The 18,004-nt window shown below is 57.2% G+C and overlaps 1 protein-coding gene across 2 annotated transcripts in view; it reads right to left on the bottom strand.

The window, feature by feature from the left end:
• CD82 (CD82 molecule) overlaps positions 1-18,004 on the bottom strand; it is a 52,441-nt gene that overhangs the window by 16,747 nt on the left and 17,690 nt on the right. The window contains exons 2-3 of one of the 2 annotated variants that reach the window (XM_059069095.2): positions 7,502-7,584; positions 2,348-2,420 (exon numbers count right to left, since the gene is read on the bottom strand). In XM_059069095.2, coding sequence (XP_058925078.1) covers positions 2,348-2,420; positions 7,502-7,564 — 136 coding nt within the window. In that variant the 5' untranslated portion in view covers positions 7,565-7,584. Of the gene's footprint in view, positions 1-2,347; positions 2,421-7,501; positions 7,633-18,004 lie in introns of both variants that reach the window. The other variant, XM_059069096.2, reaches the window with a different exon arrangement.

The raw sequence follows: 18,004 nt of genomic DNA, 5'->3' as shown, positions 1-18,004 counted from the left end.
CACACTGAAAGTGACTGGGCAGCACGAGAAGAGGGTGCCACTTAATTCCAGCTTTGCTGCTAACAGGCTCTGACCCCGGGCAAGCCGTGTTCTGGGCCTCTCGTTTCGGCTCTGTGAAATACAACTAATTGCTACTTCTTAAAGATGTTCTAAGGTTCAGATGGTGTTACAAACTAATTTAACAACCACTTACGTAGGGTTTACCATTTACTAGAAACTGTTCTAGACTCTCTTCACATATTAACTCGCCTCATTTCTCACGATGGCCTCATGACATGCTGTCTACTACTGTCTCCATTTCACAGAGGAGGAGACACAGAGGGTGGAGGAACTTGCCCAGAATCACACAGCCAGCAGACAGCAGGGCCGGGATGGGAGCCGTGGCTGCCCGGCCCCACGGTTTGTGCTCTCAGCCACTGTGCCTTCCTCTGCTCGTTACGGTGTGAAAGCGTGGCTGCTGCGGAGCCCTGTGGTACAGGGGACGGGGGCGCAGGAGCCATGCCCCCTGGTTCACATCCCAGCTCCCTCACCCTCTGGCTGTGTGTGTGCCCTTGGACAAGTTCCTTCCCTTCCCTTCCATTTCCTCCATTGTAAAGTGGGGTAAGTAATGCCTAGCCCCGTGGACTCACGGAGAGGATTCAGTTGGCAAGGGAAGAGCCGTGCCACGCAGGCCTGACACCCAATAGGCCCTGGGTTCCCAGTTCTGACCCCTCACTTGCTGTGTGACTCTTAGCAAGTCTTTTTCTCCTCTTCTCTGAGCCTCAGTTTACCCAAGGGTATAGTGACCGGGCTAGCAGATTGGTGGTTTTGAACTCTGGCTGCCCGGGGAACCCCTGGGAAGATTCTTAAAAACCTCAGTGCTGATCTGAAGTCAGATCCCTTAGGGTGGGGCTAGGCCTCGGTATTTGTAAAGGCGCTCGGGTGCATCTAGGGGGCCTCTAAAGCTTGGCCAGCTTGAGAGTCTCAGCCCCGAACAGGGAGGAGTGGCAGGAGGTCCCTGGAGCCCCAGTCGGGGTGCAGAGGGCAAAAGTGCAGTGGGCGGGCTGGGCCTTGAGACTTTGCCCCGAGATGCAGTGCCCGCTGGGTGTGGGCCACAGCCCAGGAAGCGGGAGCCTGGGCCGGGCAGGGCCAGGGAGGATGCATGTCCCACGTGGGGAGGGCGTGGGGCTGGAAACCTCAACCTTATAGCCCCAGAACGGGGAGCAGCCCCAGCAGAAGTGAGGACTGACAGCCCCAGATGGCATCGGAAGTGGCTGCAGGGTGGATCGTCCTTGCTTCCCTTCATGTGTGAGGGGAGGCCTAGCCCCCAGGGCCCCTCCATCACCCATCCTAGCCTGGTTCCGTTTCATTCAAATCAAGCAGCTGTCACGGGCCTGAGTCCAAACCTGCTGCCTCGGGCAGGGCAGCTGCTGGGAGGGGAAGTGAGCCAAGGTCGCACTTGCTCAGGGGAGTGGCATCCCTGTGCTCTGCTCTGCTTCCCTCCCTCCTCAGGACGTCCACTAGAGGCTAGTGCAGCAAGCCTGGCAGCCTTCCTGGAGGTGACGCTGAGTAGGTCGGAAAGGCCTCTCATCATCATCATTGGGCTTCTTTTCCTCCAGCTTCAAGAGTGAGACAAAGGGCTTACCCTACCATGTGCAGCATTTAGGACCAAAGCTCTGGGGGCTCGAGTCCCACACCTATATCACTCAGAGGCTGGGTGAACTTGAGCGAGGGACGTTACTTCTCTGAGCCTCCCTCATTTCTTCATTTGTAAGGCAGGAAGTTGCTATTGCACGGGGCTGTTGTGAGATTAAGACAGTTTATCTAGGCCAAATGCTTGGCCCCGTGCCTGGCACATCATGACCACAAACGACAGACACTGGGCCCGGCACCTCCTCGTCAGCACACTTGCCTGACCCCCCTGGCTGCTGCCAGGCACACAGTAGGCGCTTCACGCATACTCCACGATCTGCAACTCCTGGCCCTTTTTCTCAACTAGGAAGGGCAGGGGCTGTTGGCCACGTTTTGCTGAGCAGGCAAATGGAAGAAGCGAGGCTGGAAGAGGCTTTCTCAGGTCAGGGCAGAGGGAGGGGGCCAGGATGGAGAACAAGCCTCTCTCATCCCCCACCCAGTGTTCTCCAGACAACAGCAGCTTTGTTTGGGGAGGGAGAGAAAATTCCTTCTGGAAACCCCTGCAGAGAGGCCCAAGGCGGAATGGTCAGCAGGCGGGACCTAAGCGAGGGCCTGAGGGCAGCTGGAAAGGGGACCGACCGGTGTGGAGGTTCAAGTACTCGTGGGAGCAGCCTCGCCTGCTGCCCCGGCCCCCTTTCAGGGGCAGCTGGGGCAGGCGGAGCAGAGGGGGCCTTACGCAGGACGGAGATGAAACTGCTCCTGTCGGCCAAGATCCACACCCCGAAGCCCAGGATCACCGCGCCCAGGACCTGGAAGGAGAAAGGGGCAGATAGTAGGGGGCCGCTCCCAGCTGCCCCTGCAGCCTGGCCGGGGGGGACACAGGGGAGCTGCCTACATCCTTGTCCAGCCCAGGGATGTCAGGGTGGCCCCAGGCCCCACACCTCAAGTCCAGCCAACTCCAGCAACCCAGACAGCAGGGCCATGAGTGGGGAGGCCCTCCTGCCTCCCGTCTCCCCTACCCTACGCCCACGTGTGGTCAACCTGAGCATACCGGCTCTGGGGGTGCGGGCTCCCCCCACGGGAACCCTCCTACTTATCTCCTGGCCCTGCCCCAGCCTGGGGGCTTCCCCAACAAGCCAGGCTCAGAGTGGGGAAACCCTCGGGGGGACATGACCGTCAGAGCCCAACCCGTCTTCCAGATCTCTCGGCTCCAAGGCCACCTTCTGCAGGAGGCTTCCTGACCCCCAGGCAGACTAAGGGGCCTCTACTGCGTGGCAGCCAGTGTGGGACCCCTTCTTTAACAGCCTTTCCCTCTGGGTTTAACTCTGCCACTTGTCTCTGGCTAGACGGTAAGCTCCCTGAGGGCAGGGCTGGGTTGCATGCAGGCAGCTCTGTGGGCCTGGGCGCCCCAGGTGCTGAGGGCCCCCGCCGATGAGTGAGTTCATGAACCGAACTGTGTAAAGGCAGGATTAGAAAAGCAAATGAATGAATGGTGGTGGGGACGGGGTAGGGTGGCTGGCATAGGCCCAGGTTTTCCCTGCCTCTCTTCCCTCCGCCAGGGGGCAGACCCACAGCCAGAGCCCCCCTCCGCCAGCCAAGATCAGCCCAGCAAGATCTCATTAAGCCAGCCAAGGCTGGGGAAGGGCCTGCAGGCTGGGCAAAAGCACAGATTCCCTTGAGGGGATGGAGGTGGGGAGGCTTGCATCACCCCATAAGTTTGGCCTTCCCCTGGGGCCTGGCCTGGGTCTACCTGGGGGATAAACCCACCTTTACTACCAGCCCTGGGACCCCGCCTCAGGCATCATCCCGTAACGTCAGGTGCGAGAGCAGCGGCTACTGATAAAGCCCTCAGCCTGGGACGAGCCGTTTGCCCAGGGGTTTATCAGCCTTGCTCTACAGATCTTAAAAACCAGAGCTGGGACGCTGGGTAAGGTGAATGGGGCATTCGCCTCACATGTGAAAATTCAGGGGACACCAGAAACACTCAGGAACCAAGATAAGTGAGTGTATAGCAATCATTTTTAAGAAATGACAATTAATGGGGAACAAAAATCCATCATGATGAACAAAATATCAAACTTTTCAATAAAGACAGGCTCGGTGTTCCTGATTTTTCCTTTAGAAAAGGAGCGGGGCCCCAATGTGATGCAGAGCGGGGCTGTTGCTGACCCCAAAGTGGGTGCCTCACTCGTCTCAGCCTGGCCCGGGTTCCTTAAAGACAACAGCAGCTGACGACCGGGAAGAGGAAGAGGCACACGGACCTCCCCACATTTGTCCCCAGCAACTCACCTGTCCCCTCTTCTCTCCTTGTCAGATGGGCCCTGTTATCGTCCTCACTTGACAGATGAGGAAACTGAGGTCCTAACCTCACCCGAGGTCACCCAATTCACTCAGCAGGGGCTCCAAGTCAGCTCTGACTATACAGCTATGCCAGAGGGTGGGACATCAGCTGTGGGGATACTTCGGGTCCGTCCCAGGACTTAGCCTAGAAAGCCAGTCCCTGGGGAGAGCAAGCGCCCAACCGCAAGTGGGGGCACCTCAGACCGCACAGCTTGCGGGGAGGAAGGTGGGCTTTACAGGACCTGGCAGTTAGGTTCCCAAAGACTCCTGAACCCCTGCTCACCCCAGCCTCACCCCTCACAGCACAGCTGGCCCGTGGTCTGCCCCTGCCACCGCAGACCCACGTGGCGGAGCCCCCCTGTCTTCTCACCTCCTGCACTCACGGGCCAGGGCTGCAGGGAGAACAGTCCTCCCAAATAGAGAACTCAAGACAGGGCAGAAAAGTCCCTCTGGGCAAATATTAATCCCAAAGAGAGTAAAATCCCAGACCGCCCAGCCAAGCTCCTCGGCTCGCCTCCCGGAACCCAGGGAGCGAAGTACCTGGCGCTGCCATTTCAGCTCCCCTGCACGTCTGATGACTGCGGCCTGAGCGCCAGGTGTGGCTGGATCAGAGCCAGGCCACGGGACATCCAGAAACAAGGCCAGGGCAGGGGGCCGACCAGACTGGGGGAGGAACCACGAAACCCCCTTTCTCTGTGAACCACGACTGGGGCCGCGGGACACACCCCACATTAACCACCCGCCACCCCCACCCCCCCCCGCCAGACCCACCAGAATCTCCCAACAGGAGCCAGGAGACTCACAGCCAGCCTCCTACCCCCAGAACGGCCACGGCAGCCGTGGCCTCGGGGTCTCCTAGGACCTGAGAAAGGCTGACGACAGGGCAATTTTCTGGGGAGTTTGGGGTCCGGAGGGAGTGAAGGCGAGGACGTACAAGTGTACCCGCGCACACGCATGAGCTCACACGGCAACCAGAGTGATTCCGCCAGACCACAAGTTCAATCACGGAACCGCTTCCCACCGTGCGTGAAACGAAGACCCAGATCCTTCCTGCAAGGGCTACGCAGCCCAAGCCCTGGAGAGGCCCGCTCTGGCCCGCTCCCCCTGCGCTGGACTTTGGGCTCCTGCTGCCGGGACCCCGCTCTCCCCAGCCTCACACAGAACTCCAGGCAGCTCTTGCTGGCCACCCCGACAAGGTCAAGTGCCTTATTAGCTGTTCTCTCTTAGGGGCCGTATCCTTCTTTCCCAGGACCGCCTACAACTGCAATTTTATCATCCATTTGAGTAAGCATGTGATCGAAGCCCATCACCCCCCAGAACATAAGACATGTGAGTGAAGAAGTCACGGCTCTTCTGCTGGTGAATGTCTAGCTGGCACCCAGGATGGGGTCTGAAGACACAGGGGTGTCAAATACACATTTGGTGGATAAGTATTTGTGAATGAACACACACACACACACACACACACACACACACACACTGTCTCATCTCACTCTCTCCTTTCCCTCTCACCCTCCTGTGATAAAAGCTTCCTCTCTCCCCCACTACATCCCCTCCACCACTATCCTGATGGGCCCCGTCCTGGGCCCCAGCACACAGGGAGTGAACACCTGCCCCCCAGGGCCCTGGAGTGGCTGGGAGGAAGCCAAGCGACACCGGTCCCCAGAGCTCGGGCCCAAGGGAAGCTCTTCTAGGCTCTGGCTCCATAGGGGAGACCGGTAGCGGAAGGGACACCTTGGCCCCAAACCACCAACCCCTCTCCCTTTCTCCACGAAATCTCTACCTCCCTCCCTCCCACTGCATGGGGGGAGAGGGGCTGTCTGTGCCCTTGAACCCCAAGCCCCGCCACCTCCTAGGCTATAGCCCTGACTCCTCCCTCCAGTCCCGAGAGCCCCAGGGACAGAGGCACAGGGCTCCCACTCTCCCCACCCCATCCTGGCCAGCTGGCCCCTAAAGCTGGGCCTCGGCCTGGGAGCCAAGTGCCTGGCAGGAAAGGCGTGCCTGTGTGGGCCGCCACTTTCTTCCGGAAGCCGGGCCCAGCTGGGAGGGACCTGACGGCCAAGCTGGGAGACCCAGGTGCCCAGGCCCGGCTGCCATCAGCGGAGGGCCAGAGCCGCCGTGGGGCCCCAGCGCCGTCCTTGCGGGGGTAGCTGGGGCCGGAGCCAAGGTGGCCGGGCCAGTGGGGCAGGCAACACCAGGGCTGTCCGCGTGCACGTGCGTGTGTGTGTGTGGGGGCACGTGGGTGTACTTGTGTGTGCCAGGAACACACTTGTAAGTATCCGTGTGTTGGGTTAAAGTTATGAGGGGGAGTTGAGAAAGATTCTTTATTTTGCAAACTTTCTATAAAATCCTATGTAACTTGTAATGTAAAACTTTTTTCTTTTTCTGCGAGAAATTCACGTCTGTTGTAGAAAAGTTGGAAACTGCAGAGAAGCAAAAAGAATAAAACCCAAATTCCCAGGAATCCCAACACTAACATTCAGAGGTATTTTCTTCTCCTCTCAAACGTATTCATGTATGTGTACATTTTTTTAAATGAAATTGAATCATAATAAATATCCTATTTAAAAGATCGGGTGTTTTTAACAGTATAGGGTGAACCAGCACCATGAGAGGCCACAGCCCCCAGCAGCACTCCTCCGAAGGTCTCTCCACGCCACTCCCCCCACAGCCCCACCCCCATCACACACACTCACACTCTCACACACACACACACACACTCGCTCACACCCACATACACTCACACATACACACACTCACACATAACCTCACATATACTCACACACATATATGCTCACACATAATCTCGCACACGCGCGTGCACACACACACACACACACACACAAACACGCACACTCATTCCATCATCCTGGCAACTCCAAGGCAGGAGTCTGTCTTGCCAAACCAGAGAGGAAAATGGAGGCCCCAGGAAAAGTAGCTCCAGATGTGCACAGAGCTTCTATCTGGGCGGCCCTGGGGCTCAGGACCCGGTGAGGCCTGCCAGGGAGGGTCTGGGGAAGGGCCACTGTGTCTTCACCCTGGCCCAGAGCCCAGCCTCCTCTTGCTCACCCTCTGGGAGCTCGAGGGACACCCCCCACCGTGTGGGTGGGGATGTGATGGGGGCACTTGAGACCCAGACCTGTGACAGGCAAATTCTTCAGAGCGGGCGGAGCAGGAAGGGGAGTCGGGACAGGAACGAGAAAGATCCCAGGGGCTCCCCCTACAGCTTCCCGATGAGGAGTCAGGGCACACGCCCCGGGGGTTCTCCTCTCCCCACGCCCGCCTCCGGCCCAGGTGCGGTGGTGGCCTCGGTGCTCCAGGAAGGGGGAAGGCTGGGCGAGCCATCCAGTGCTCCGCCATCCAGCCAGCTGGGAACGCCGGGAATCTCCTCATTGCTCCCACCTGCTTCCATTTCCCACAGTCTGGCCTCAGCCCCCTGACCCCAGCCACACACACCCCCACCATCCCCAGGCTGGAGGGTCTTGGACTGGGATGTGCCCGGGAGGAGCATCTCTTTTGGAGGCATCTGGGTAGCACGGGTCATACTTACAAAGAAGAGCAAGTTGAAGAGGAAGAGGAAGTATTTGGTGACTTTGATACAGGCTGACCCCATCCTGCTGGTCCGGGAGCTCCCTGGGGAGAAGGCAGGTCAGTCAGCATGGGGCGGGACCTGGCTGGGGGCTGGGGAGAGGAGAGGGAATCGATGCTGGTGGGTATCCCCGGCCCACCGGCCCCCAATCATCCCAGCTCACCGCCCCCCCCCCCGACAACCTCATGAGGTAGGTACTAAGGTCAGGTCCTGTTTCAGGGGACCCGGAGGCCCAGAGAGCTTAGATGACTGACCCAAAGCCATGCAGCAGGGTGTGGGTGGTAGGTGGCAGCTGGGGTCCGGGTCAGCCACTCCACCAGGGCTCAGCCTAGAGGAAGATTATGGAGGAGACCCTCAGGCTCCCCGAGGCCAGAAACCCCAGGAACGGCCACGGCCCTCAGGCCCCATGGGGCTAAGGGAGCCAGCACAGGCAGCTGGGGCCGGGACAGCTGGACCGGGACAGCTGTGCGGGCAGGGCTGGGCTGGGGGGTGGGGAGAAGCAGGCCACTGACCAGAGGGAACAGGGGGCCCAAGGCGTGGGCGTTACCCTTTCTTCCCCCTGCAAGGGCGAAAGGCAGTCCTAAGCCTTGGGACTCTGCCATCCACACGGAGGTCCCCTCGCCCTTCTCGTATCATTTTTGCCAAGTGGGAGCCCAGCTTCGACTTTCCACCTCCAGTGACCGGGGTAGGGGAGTTAAGGGGGGAGATTTGGGCACAGCATGAAGCAAAGCCTCCCACGAAGGAAGAGACTGCCTGGCAACGAGCACCCCGTCACAAGTGGCATGGAAGCAACATCTGACCGAAGCCTTGTGGGGGATTCAAGTGCTACGTGGGGAGGTGAGACTGAACACTCATCCGGGCTCCAGGGTCCAAGGCCTGGGTCTGAGAAACGCGGGGACAGCAGTGACTCAGAACCAGGGAAGTCCGGCCTCAGCAACTCCACCTGGGGCCTCCCCCAGGCCCAGAGGGGGAGAAAACAAGGGTTTCCCCCACCCACCCCCACCCCCGCCCCTCCGTGTCAGGAGATCCAGAGATCTGAGATCCTGAAGCCAGGCCTGGCCCCAGGAAGGCCTGCTGGGGATGGTCCACACGAAAGGGAGCTATTGTTTCCTCTCTCCCCCCCCAGAGCAGCGCCTGACAACCACGGGTGCTTCGTACACTGGCGCGGCGCGGAAGAGCAAGAGAGGAAAGAGGCTCTCGCCAAAGGAGGCCTGTTTTTCTTTCCTATCAGGGACCTGCCCGAGTCTCTCAGCCCCAAAAGCAGCTTCTAGTTAAATCATCCTTTCCCCAGAACTCCACCGCCGCAGCTGAGCAGACAGCAACAGGAGCCGGGCGCTGGCTGCATTCTCGTGAAATCGGAGAAGTGGTGAAACAGTCCTTGGGCAACTGACGTCCGCCAGCAGTGTCGCACAGGCAAGGCAGTTCCTCCGCGCTCCGGCTCCCACACCCTCCGCTCAGGCTGGGTGTCCAGGGAAGCCTTGCTGGGTAGGCAGGTGTTCAGAAAGGGGCCGTTCTCGGACAACAGGGAACACCTGGCCTTTAATCCTCACGACCTGCCCAGAAGGTGAGGAAGGTCTTCCTGTCCCGGGGAGCGTGGGGGTGGGGGGACAGCCTCAGAGACACGAGGTAACTTGCCCGAGAAACATAGCTCGTTAGGCAGCGGTAACTCCCGGGGTCAAGATCTGTGAAGGGCTGCCTTCTGGGGAGTGGCCACAGCTGTATAAAGGGGTCTCGGGGGATGGCTGGGATTCCATTGTCCAGGTAGGTGGTGAGCATCAAGATCACTGCTCAAAGGAGCTCTGGTTTGTGGGCAAGGAGGCAGAGGCTGCCGGGCTGGTATCCCCCGATTCTCCGGGCAACCCCGCTGGCCTCTTGTCACTCAAACAAACTGTACTAGGTGTAGGGCAAAGAAAGCCCTTCGGCATCCTACAAGCAAACTAAAGCTCAGAGGGGTGAAGGAGCTTGCCCAAGGTCACGGGTACATGGACCATCAAGGACAGAACCCAGTCCTCCTGGCCCCTTAGGCCACCTCCTCCCCTCCCGGAGGCAGCTGGGTGGGTTCAGACACTAAAACAGGAGCCAGGCAGCCCCATGACTGGCAGGTGGGTTGACCAATCAGGGCAGGCCCAGAGACTACCTGGGAACCACCTGAGGGAAGGGGCGGGGCTGAGAATCAGAGCCCGGGGTGGGTGGCTCCACGGCCTGTTGGCCCAGATCCAGGACACAAAGTGTTTCTGCCCCGCAAGCGTTGACATTCCCCCGCTCCCAGAAACAGGGAGCAGGAGATGAGCACGTCCTCCATAGCGGGCAGAAGGTGGGCGGTTCCACGAAGGGCTGGGAGTCAGCTCCGTTTGGGGACGTATCCAGGTTGCCCCAGGATGGGGGCTGGTATCAACCTCAGGGAGCCCGTAACCACCACCAAAAGCCCCGAGGAGACTCCAAAGTCGGAATCAGAGGGCCTGGGGTTACGCTCTAGCTCTGCCCGCCCACCCTGAGAGGCCTGAACCTCAGTCTCCTCATCCGCAACGATAAGAATAAGGGTTGGTGTAGGGCAGGGATTAGCCAGCCGGGGCCTGTGGATCAAATCCAACCCACCGCCTCTATTCTGTACAGCTTGCAAGCTAAGAACAGATTTTTCGTTTCTAAGTAGTTGGGAAAAAAGAAAAAGACGATTTGGTAACACGGAAAATTAAAATAAATAAGTTCAGTTGTATTGGCACCCAGCCGCACTGTCCACAGCTGCTGTCACAGGCCACGGCAGAGTGAACCGCTTATGACAAGAGACCGCTGCCCCGCAAAGCCTGAAACATTTACTGCCTGGCCCTTTGCGGAAGAAGTCTGCCAGCCCCTGGGGCAGGGGAGCAGATGGTACACACACACACACGTGTCTGTAAAAGGTGGCAAGGAGCAGGACTGCCATTAGCTCGGGATCTTGGGGGAGAACGAGCTGGGCAACAAAAATCAAACAGTCAGGAAAAGAGAAGACACAGGATCCCTAGACAAGGGTCCGAATCCTAGCTCTGTCAACGCACAGCCACAGAGAAAGGACTCACAGGGCCTCGTTTCCGAACCGAACCCCCGTTATAACGAAAAGTGAGATCAGCGCCCCACACAGTCGGGGCTGGATGAGCTGGAGCTGGGTAAACGTCTTTACCGGCACTCGTGGAAGGAGTGAAGGGTGAGCGTTTCACTTGCTCATGAAATTAAACAGAGAGAGAGTCTCCCAATATTGTGCTTTACAGAAACACTAGAAGGTCTGCCCATGCTTTTCTGTGAGGATGTCTGCAAAGCCACAAAACAAGGGAATGAGATGCAAGCACATCTTATTTGGAAAATTCTGGAACAGTCACTGACAGCTCTGTAAGCAGTAGGAAGGAGGTGCTGATCTTATGTTATACTCTATAGCAGGTAAACTGACCATTTCTAAGCGACTCCAAGTTAAATTGACCAAATACATAATTTTAGGCCAAATCAGTTTATACAATGGAATTATTATGCTACTAATATTTTACTAACTCCTGCTCATCCTTTAATACACACCTCAGACATCCACCTCCTCCAGGACACCTCCTACTCCAGCCACCTTGTCACCACCATCAGGGCCACACGCTCCGCACCAACACACATACTGGTTAGGAGCCCTCCCCCTCTGCTTCCTTCCAATGGCACCGGATACTAGAGCAGTTCCTGCGACGGGCTCTGGCATCAAACTGCCTGGGTTTGAATGATGTTCTATCACCTCCTAGCTGTGTGACCTTGGACAAGTGACTTAACCTCTCTGAATCTCAACTAACTCATCTGCGAGAAGAGGAAAATAAAACCTTTTTGGCAGATTTGCCCAGATATTAAATTAGATAACGTGGGTAAAATGCCTGGCCTGAAGTAGGTTTTCAGTAAATGGAGGTTACTGTTATAACTCATGATGCTGTACAGTAATTTTCTACTTACTTGCCCATCTCCGCCGTGGACTGTGATAGCTTGAGGGGAAAGACTATGTATTATTTACGAGGTCAAGGTAGGCTCCCAACAAATTTGCTGAATGAAAGACTAGATGCATGGATGGAGGAAGGGATGGAGGGGGAGAAGGAGGAATGATTACATGGATGAAGGGATAGATGGGTGATGGAGGGATGGGTGGGTGGATGGTTGGGTGATGGAGAGATGGGTGGGTGGATGGTTGGGTGGATGGAGGGATGGGTGGGTGGATGGTTGGGTGATGGAGGGATGGGTGGGTGGATGGTTGGGTGATGGAGGGATGGGTGGGTGGATGGCTGGGTGATGGTGGGATGGGTGGGTGGATGGCTGGGTGATGGAGGGATGGGTGGGTGGATAGTTGGGTGGATGGAGGGATGGGTGGGTGGATGGTTGGGTGATGGAGGGATGGGTGGGTGGATGGTTGGGTGGATGGAGGGATGGGTGGGTGGATGGTTGGGTGATGGAGGGATGGGTGGGTGGATGGTTGGGTGGATGGAGGGATGGGTGGGTGGATGGTTGGGTGATGGAGGGGTGGGTGGGTGGATGGTTGGGTGATGGAGGGGTGGGTGGGTGGATGGGTGGGTGATGGAGGGATGGGTGGGTGGATGGGTGGGTGATGGAGGGATGGGTGGGTGGATGGTTGGGTGATGGAGGGATGGGTGGGTGGGTGGTTGGGTGATGGAGGGATGGGTGGGTGGATGGTTGGGTGATGGAGGGGTGGGTGGGTGGATGGTTGGGTGATGGAGGGATGGGTGGGTGGATGGGTGGGTGATGGAGGGATGGGTGGGTGGATGGTTGGGTGATGGAGGGATGGGTGGGTGGATGGTTGGGTGATGGAGGGATGGGTGGGTGGGTGGTTGGGTGATGGAGGGATGGGTGGGTGGATGGTTCGGTGATGGAGGGATGGGTGGGTGGATGGTTGGGTGATGGAGGGATGGGTGGGTGGATGGTTGGGTGATGGAGGGATAGGTGGGTGGGTGGTTGGGTGATGGAGGGATGGGTGGGTGGATGGTTGGGTGGATGGATGGAGAGGTGAAGGGGAGGGGAAGGAACTTCCACATAGAACCCCAGGACTTTCAAGTACTCAGTCACCCAAAGGGAGTCTGAGATCCACTGCCCCTAAATCAGCTGAGACTCTCTTTTCAGGCTTCTTCTGCCTTCCCCCAAGGGCTGGGGTGGGGGATGTGTAGGATGAGCACACTCTGAGCCACCTCTGCATGCCAGGACCCACAAGCAAGGCTCCCTCGCCTTCCCCGGAGCCCCTGGGGAAGCACCCCTTCTTTAAGAGAGCCTCGTGTCTGTGTTGGGGCTCTGTGAGTCCACCCCTGCAGAGTAGGAGGTTGGTTCATCCTTCACTTGAGGTTGGGGGAGGAGCCCTCCAGCCTGACCCCAGAACCTGGGTGTCCCTGAATAGCCTTGGGGAAACCAAGTGGTGCGGCGGTGCAGCCCCTCTAGAGCCGGAGTCCAGAGGTTCGTGCTTGGCGCCTGCTCTGATGGGACGTGCTGTTTGAGACCCAGCACAGGTGACTGTCCCCGGACTGTCCCCGGACCTCCCCGTCCCCCACCCTGGATCTGCCTCCTCAACGGTCAAACAACAGGCTGGGACCAGAGCAGCAGCATTTTCCAGAGTACTTCTTCAGAACACAAGTCCTAGAAGACATGCCCTTAAGAACAAGAGTCTTTGCTGTCGCCAAGTTTGTGGAGCGCCACTTCTCCCCGAGGGTCACCGTGCATTAGGCACTTAGTGTCTCCAAGACACCTGGCAGTAGACCCTGCTGACTTAAAAACCATCTTTCACTCAACAGCCTAACATCACGTGGAATACATATTAGGCTCTTGAGGGTCCCCTGGGGGCCAGGGCTCCTGGACTCTACGTGCTGCAGGATTCAGACGAGGCGAGGAGATGCTCGGCCCTTCGACCCACCAGCTGGCTCAGACCCAGCACCTAAGAGCCATGCTCGGGTCTCTTCCTCATCCCCCCTCATCCCACAGCCCAAATGCATCTCCTCCAATCCACCACCTCTCCCCCAGCCCCATGCCTCACCTCCCCCAGGGACCAGTGCAGCTCCCTGACTGGTCACAGGCTCCACTCCTGCCCTTGTCAAGCTGTCATGCACACTTCAGGGAGGGCTCTCTGAGAAATGCAAACTAGATCGTGTCACTCCCTTGCCTGCAACCCTCCAACGGTGATGTAGCTGACACTTTGCTATACGATCCAGACTCTTATGTGGCCAGTGGGGCCCTGCCTGGTTGGCCCAGCCCCTCCTCGGTCCTCAGCACCTCCGTCCCTGGCTCCTTCCCTTCCTATAAGTAGACTGAGCTACTCCTCCCAGAGGCCCTACCCGAACACCTGATCTATACAGCAGGCCTCAGCTCTAGCTGCGCGTTAGAACCAAAATATGCCCATGCACAGCCGCCTGTCCTTGCCCTGGGCAAGTCATCAGACTCTTGGGTAGGGGTGGCTTCCCTGACGACTCTAAGGGACAGGAGCATGGACACCTGGGCCTGTCACATGAACCTGCTCATTGCAGCCATCCTACTGGTCCACTGGGGCCCCCGGAGCCCCCATTAGAATATGGTTCCTTCAGGGCAGGGGCTGCGTGTCTCATTTGCCCCATACCCCAGGGTCTAGGACAGGGCCTGGCACACAGTAACCCCTGGATGTGTATTTGCAGGAAGAAGAAACGGAAAGGGGAGTCTGGGGAGGTCAGGAAAGGTTTCTTAGAGGAGATAAGAAAAGCCAACTTTGATCCTGCAACGGGAGGTTTCTGGGCCTTAAAAATGACATCACTGGCTTGTGCAGAGGGGGTTGCTTCCTCCCAGGCCTGGATTTTAATCTCCTTTGGGTCAGAAAAGCTGATAGAAGCCATGAACCCTCTCTCTATAAAGATGCATGAAGACAGGCGGGCACACGCTTTCATCCGGTTTCAGGGGGTCACTAACCCTGGAAAGCCAGGACTTACTTTCCCCGTCTCCCAGTTGCTTTAGAGCAGTAGCCCCCAGTCTTGGCCATACATTGGAATTATCCGCAGAGCTCTAAAACATGCTGGTGCCTGCCCCACCAATCCCCTCCCCCAAGCCCCTGAGATCCTGATTTAATTGGCCTGGGGTGCAGCCTGGGCATTGGGGGCGTTTTTAAAGTTTCCCAGGGGATTCTCCTGTGTTGAGACCCAGCGTGGCCTGGCCCCTCCGCTCTGAGTGGGATGCAGGAAGGCCTGGGGTCCCTGGTGCAGCAGGTCCTGGCCGGGGAGAATCTCACATGAAGCTTCCTGTACCTCTGCTCCATCCTCCACTTTCCTGAAGGCACATTCACCAGAGAGCCATATCCGCTGTGCAGAAGACTTTTGAGATCATTGCATTTCTCAGAGGGGCCAGAGAAAGCAGGAGACCACAGGTCACAGAGCAAAATCAGGGCTGCACACACCGTGGAGGACCTGCAGACTCTGGTCCAGGCTTTTCTCTTTCCATCTGCTGTCCTGCCCCAGCTCACCGGGCCTTCCGCATAGAGATTGAAGGAGAACTGGACTCAAGAGTCACACAGCAGCCCTTGGTTCCCGCCCCTGGATCTGCTACATACGGGCCACGTAAACTCCAGAGCTGCCTCCTTATCGGTGAATGGGGAGACTAAACTCACCCACGCGCTCACAGGTGGGAAGGTGAACTGTAATCAGGCCAGCACATAGTAGGGCTCCATCCATGCTGGCACCTTGGCCCCCTCCTCCCACTCTCTCTGCCTGAAGATGCCAAATCTGCCACATCTCACCAGCTGTGTGGCTCTGGGCAATCACTTCACCCCTCTGCCTCAACTTTCCCACCTGTAAAATGGACTTAATAATGGGCTATGGTGAGGCTTACATGAGTTAGTATCCATAACATGCCTGGCACCTAGTAAGTGTCAGGTAAAAGCCACCAATTAGATGATGATGATGATGATCGGGAAGTTGTTGATTTCCTGACCAACAGTCTGAAGCCCTCTGGGGGCCCAGATCCAGCCTTCAGATACACGCCCAGCCTGGAGGCTTCTGTGCCAGAGAGTAACTACTGCTGCTCTCAGGCAAGGGGGGTGGGGTGAAACAGGGCAGGGCTGGGCCACCTAAGGAAGGAGGCCTCTGCCATCCACAGGGTGGGGGGGCCTCTGTCCCTAAGCCTCCGGGCTGTGCCTCAGGGCCCTGCCTGAGACCTGGATGTCCAGCCAGTTTGGTGAGTCAGACAACTGATCCCTTGGGAGCTCAGGCAGCTTGGATAGAAAGTGGAGTGAGAAAGCCTGGCCTGGCTGTTCTACTCTGGAAACCTGCCTGTCAGCAGACACTCCACCTGCAAGCTGGTTCTTGGCCACCCAGCTCTGCAGTTCTCTGGACTTTGTCCCCATTGCCCGTGAAAAGAGACTGGTCACAGGTGGCTGTGTTTGTTTTCATGTGTGACAGGTGATGTGTTTCCTGAAACCCATGCTGACTCCAGGGGCTGGCTTTTTGACCTCCCTACTACCTTACTTTTCCATCTTGGGTCTTACCTTTTCCCCTTGTTGTTAAAACAGAAAAATAAAAATTAAAAGCTGTTACCCGGGCCCTCCCTGGTGGCACAGTGGTTAAGAATCTGCCTGCCAATGAAGGGGACACGGGTTCGAGCCCTGGTCCGGGAAGATCCCACATGCCACGGAGCAACTAAGCCCGCACGCCACAACTACTAAGCCTGCTCTTTAGATCCCGCGCGCCACAACTACTGAGGCTGCGTGCCACAACTATTGAAGCCTGTGCACCTAGAGCCCGTGCTCCGCAACAAGAGAAGCCACTGCGATGAGAAGCCCACACACCACAACGAAGGGTAGCCTCTGCTTTCCGCAACTAGGGAAGGCCCGTGCGTGCAGCAATGAAAGACCCAACGCAGCCAAACATAGATTTAAAAAAAAAAGCTCTTACCCTGGCAACCAGAAAATCAGGATGCCACGAAGCATGATTAGGATCTCACCTTTCCTTTGAGACTTAGGTTTGAATCCCAGCTCTGCTTCCTCCTGTGTGACCTTAAGCAAGGGAGTTACTGAACCTCTCTGAGGCCAACGTCTCATCTCTAACGTGGGGATACTGGCAGGACCCCCTGTCTCGTAGGGTTGTTGGATGACTGAGATGGGGCGAATAAAGAGCTCTGGGGGCACTGTCAGCTGCTCACAACGCGAGTGAGCAAACCCCCCACCACCACCAACACCATGGGGTGGAAGAAACACATCCAGATCAGACCTCCCCAGGAATCCCAGGATTTTAGAGCCCAAGGCCCCCTGTTTGTCTGTCTTATAGATGCCGAAGCCAAGGAGCAATGAAGGACAACCCTACCACATGATCCCATGAGCCGGTGTGACAGACTCCTGTTCTCCTGAGGACCTTAACAGCCTGAAGCTGGGACTGACCCCTGACATTTGGGGTAAGGAGTAATGAGGGGTAGCAGAGGAATGCAGGCCACCAGCCACCCTGGCCAGACTATGGCAGTAGAGTGACAGCACTTTTTCATTTGTATAATGCCATTCCCACAGTCTCTCATTTAATCTCTGTAACAATCCCCTGAGATATCACTACCCCTATTTAGCAGATGAAGAAACTGGGACTCAGGTTCAGTGACTTGCCTAAGGTCACACAAGTAAGTGGCTAAGCCCTGATTGAACTTCAGGTCTGACCTGAGACAAGAGCTCCTTTCTCTTCATCTGCTGCCAAAGTGAATGAGGTCAGTGGTGGAGCCCGCCCGCCCCACCCTGCCACACCTCAGTCTGCTTGCCCGACACCCCATCTTACCCCAGCTCTGAGGCCTGACTCTTGGCTTCCGTCAGGAAGGAAAAGATCAGCCCCACCAATCCTGGCCACACTGTTCCTTCACTGGCTGATGAGGCCAACAGATGTGGTCCTTCCTTGCTTTCCTCTGAAACCCAAGCAACGAGACCAGAGGGCTTTCAGCATGAAGAAGGGGCCACTCTGACAGAGGGTACAGTTTTTGGGAGAGCAGACACTTCGAAACTTGCAGCTTCCCCACCCGGCCCAATGCAGCCAAAGATTCAAGTTGAGGTTGAGCCATAATCTCTGACCTCTCCCTCTCCATGGCTCCCTTCCCTATTTTTTGCAGGCTGCTTAGGCCCCATGCAAACCCTGCTCCCTCCCAACCCCGGGTTCTAAGACTTGTACACTCAGATTCACAGCGCTAGAAAGGCCTTTGACATCACTTACTTCCGTCTCCATTTGTAAGATGAAGAGACTGAGACCCAGAGAGGACCACGGATCCCCCCCTTTCTGGGGAGTGTATTTGTACAGGGCAGGGAGGGGACTGGTTAGAGCCATCAGTACTTCCCAACCTGTTTCACATCATGATACATGTAGAGAAGTACACGTATTTGCTCAGCACCCTGACGTGGACAGACGACACTGAGTCTGGTCTGAGGTGACCCACCCAGAGCTCTGTTCCCAGGGCTGAGGAGATAACCAGCCATTCGGGCACATCAGTTGGGAAGCCCTA

This window comes from Kogia breviceps, chromosome 7, assembly GCF_026419965.1.
Source record: "Kogia breviceps isolate mKogBre1 chromosome 7, mKogBre1 haplotype 1, whole genome shotgun sequence".
NCBI lineage: Eukaryota > Metazoa > Chordata > Mammalia > Artiodactyla > Physeteridae > Kogia > Kogia breviceps.
Note: the sequence above shows the minus strand (reverse complement) of the source record. Positions and strands in the feature narration are given on the sequence as shown.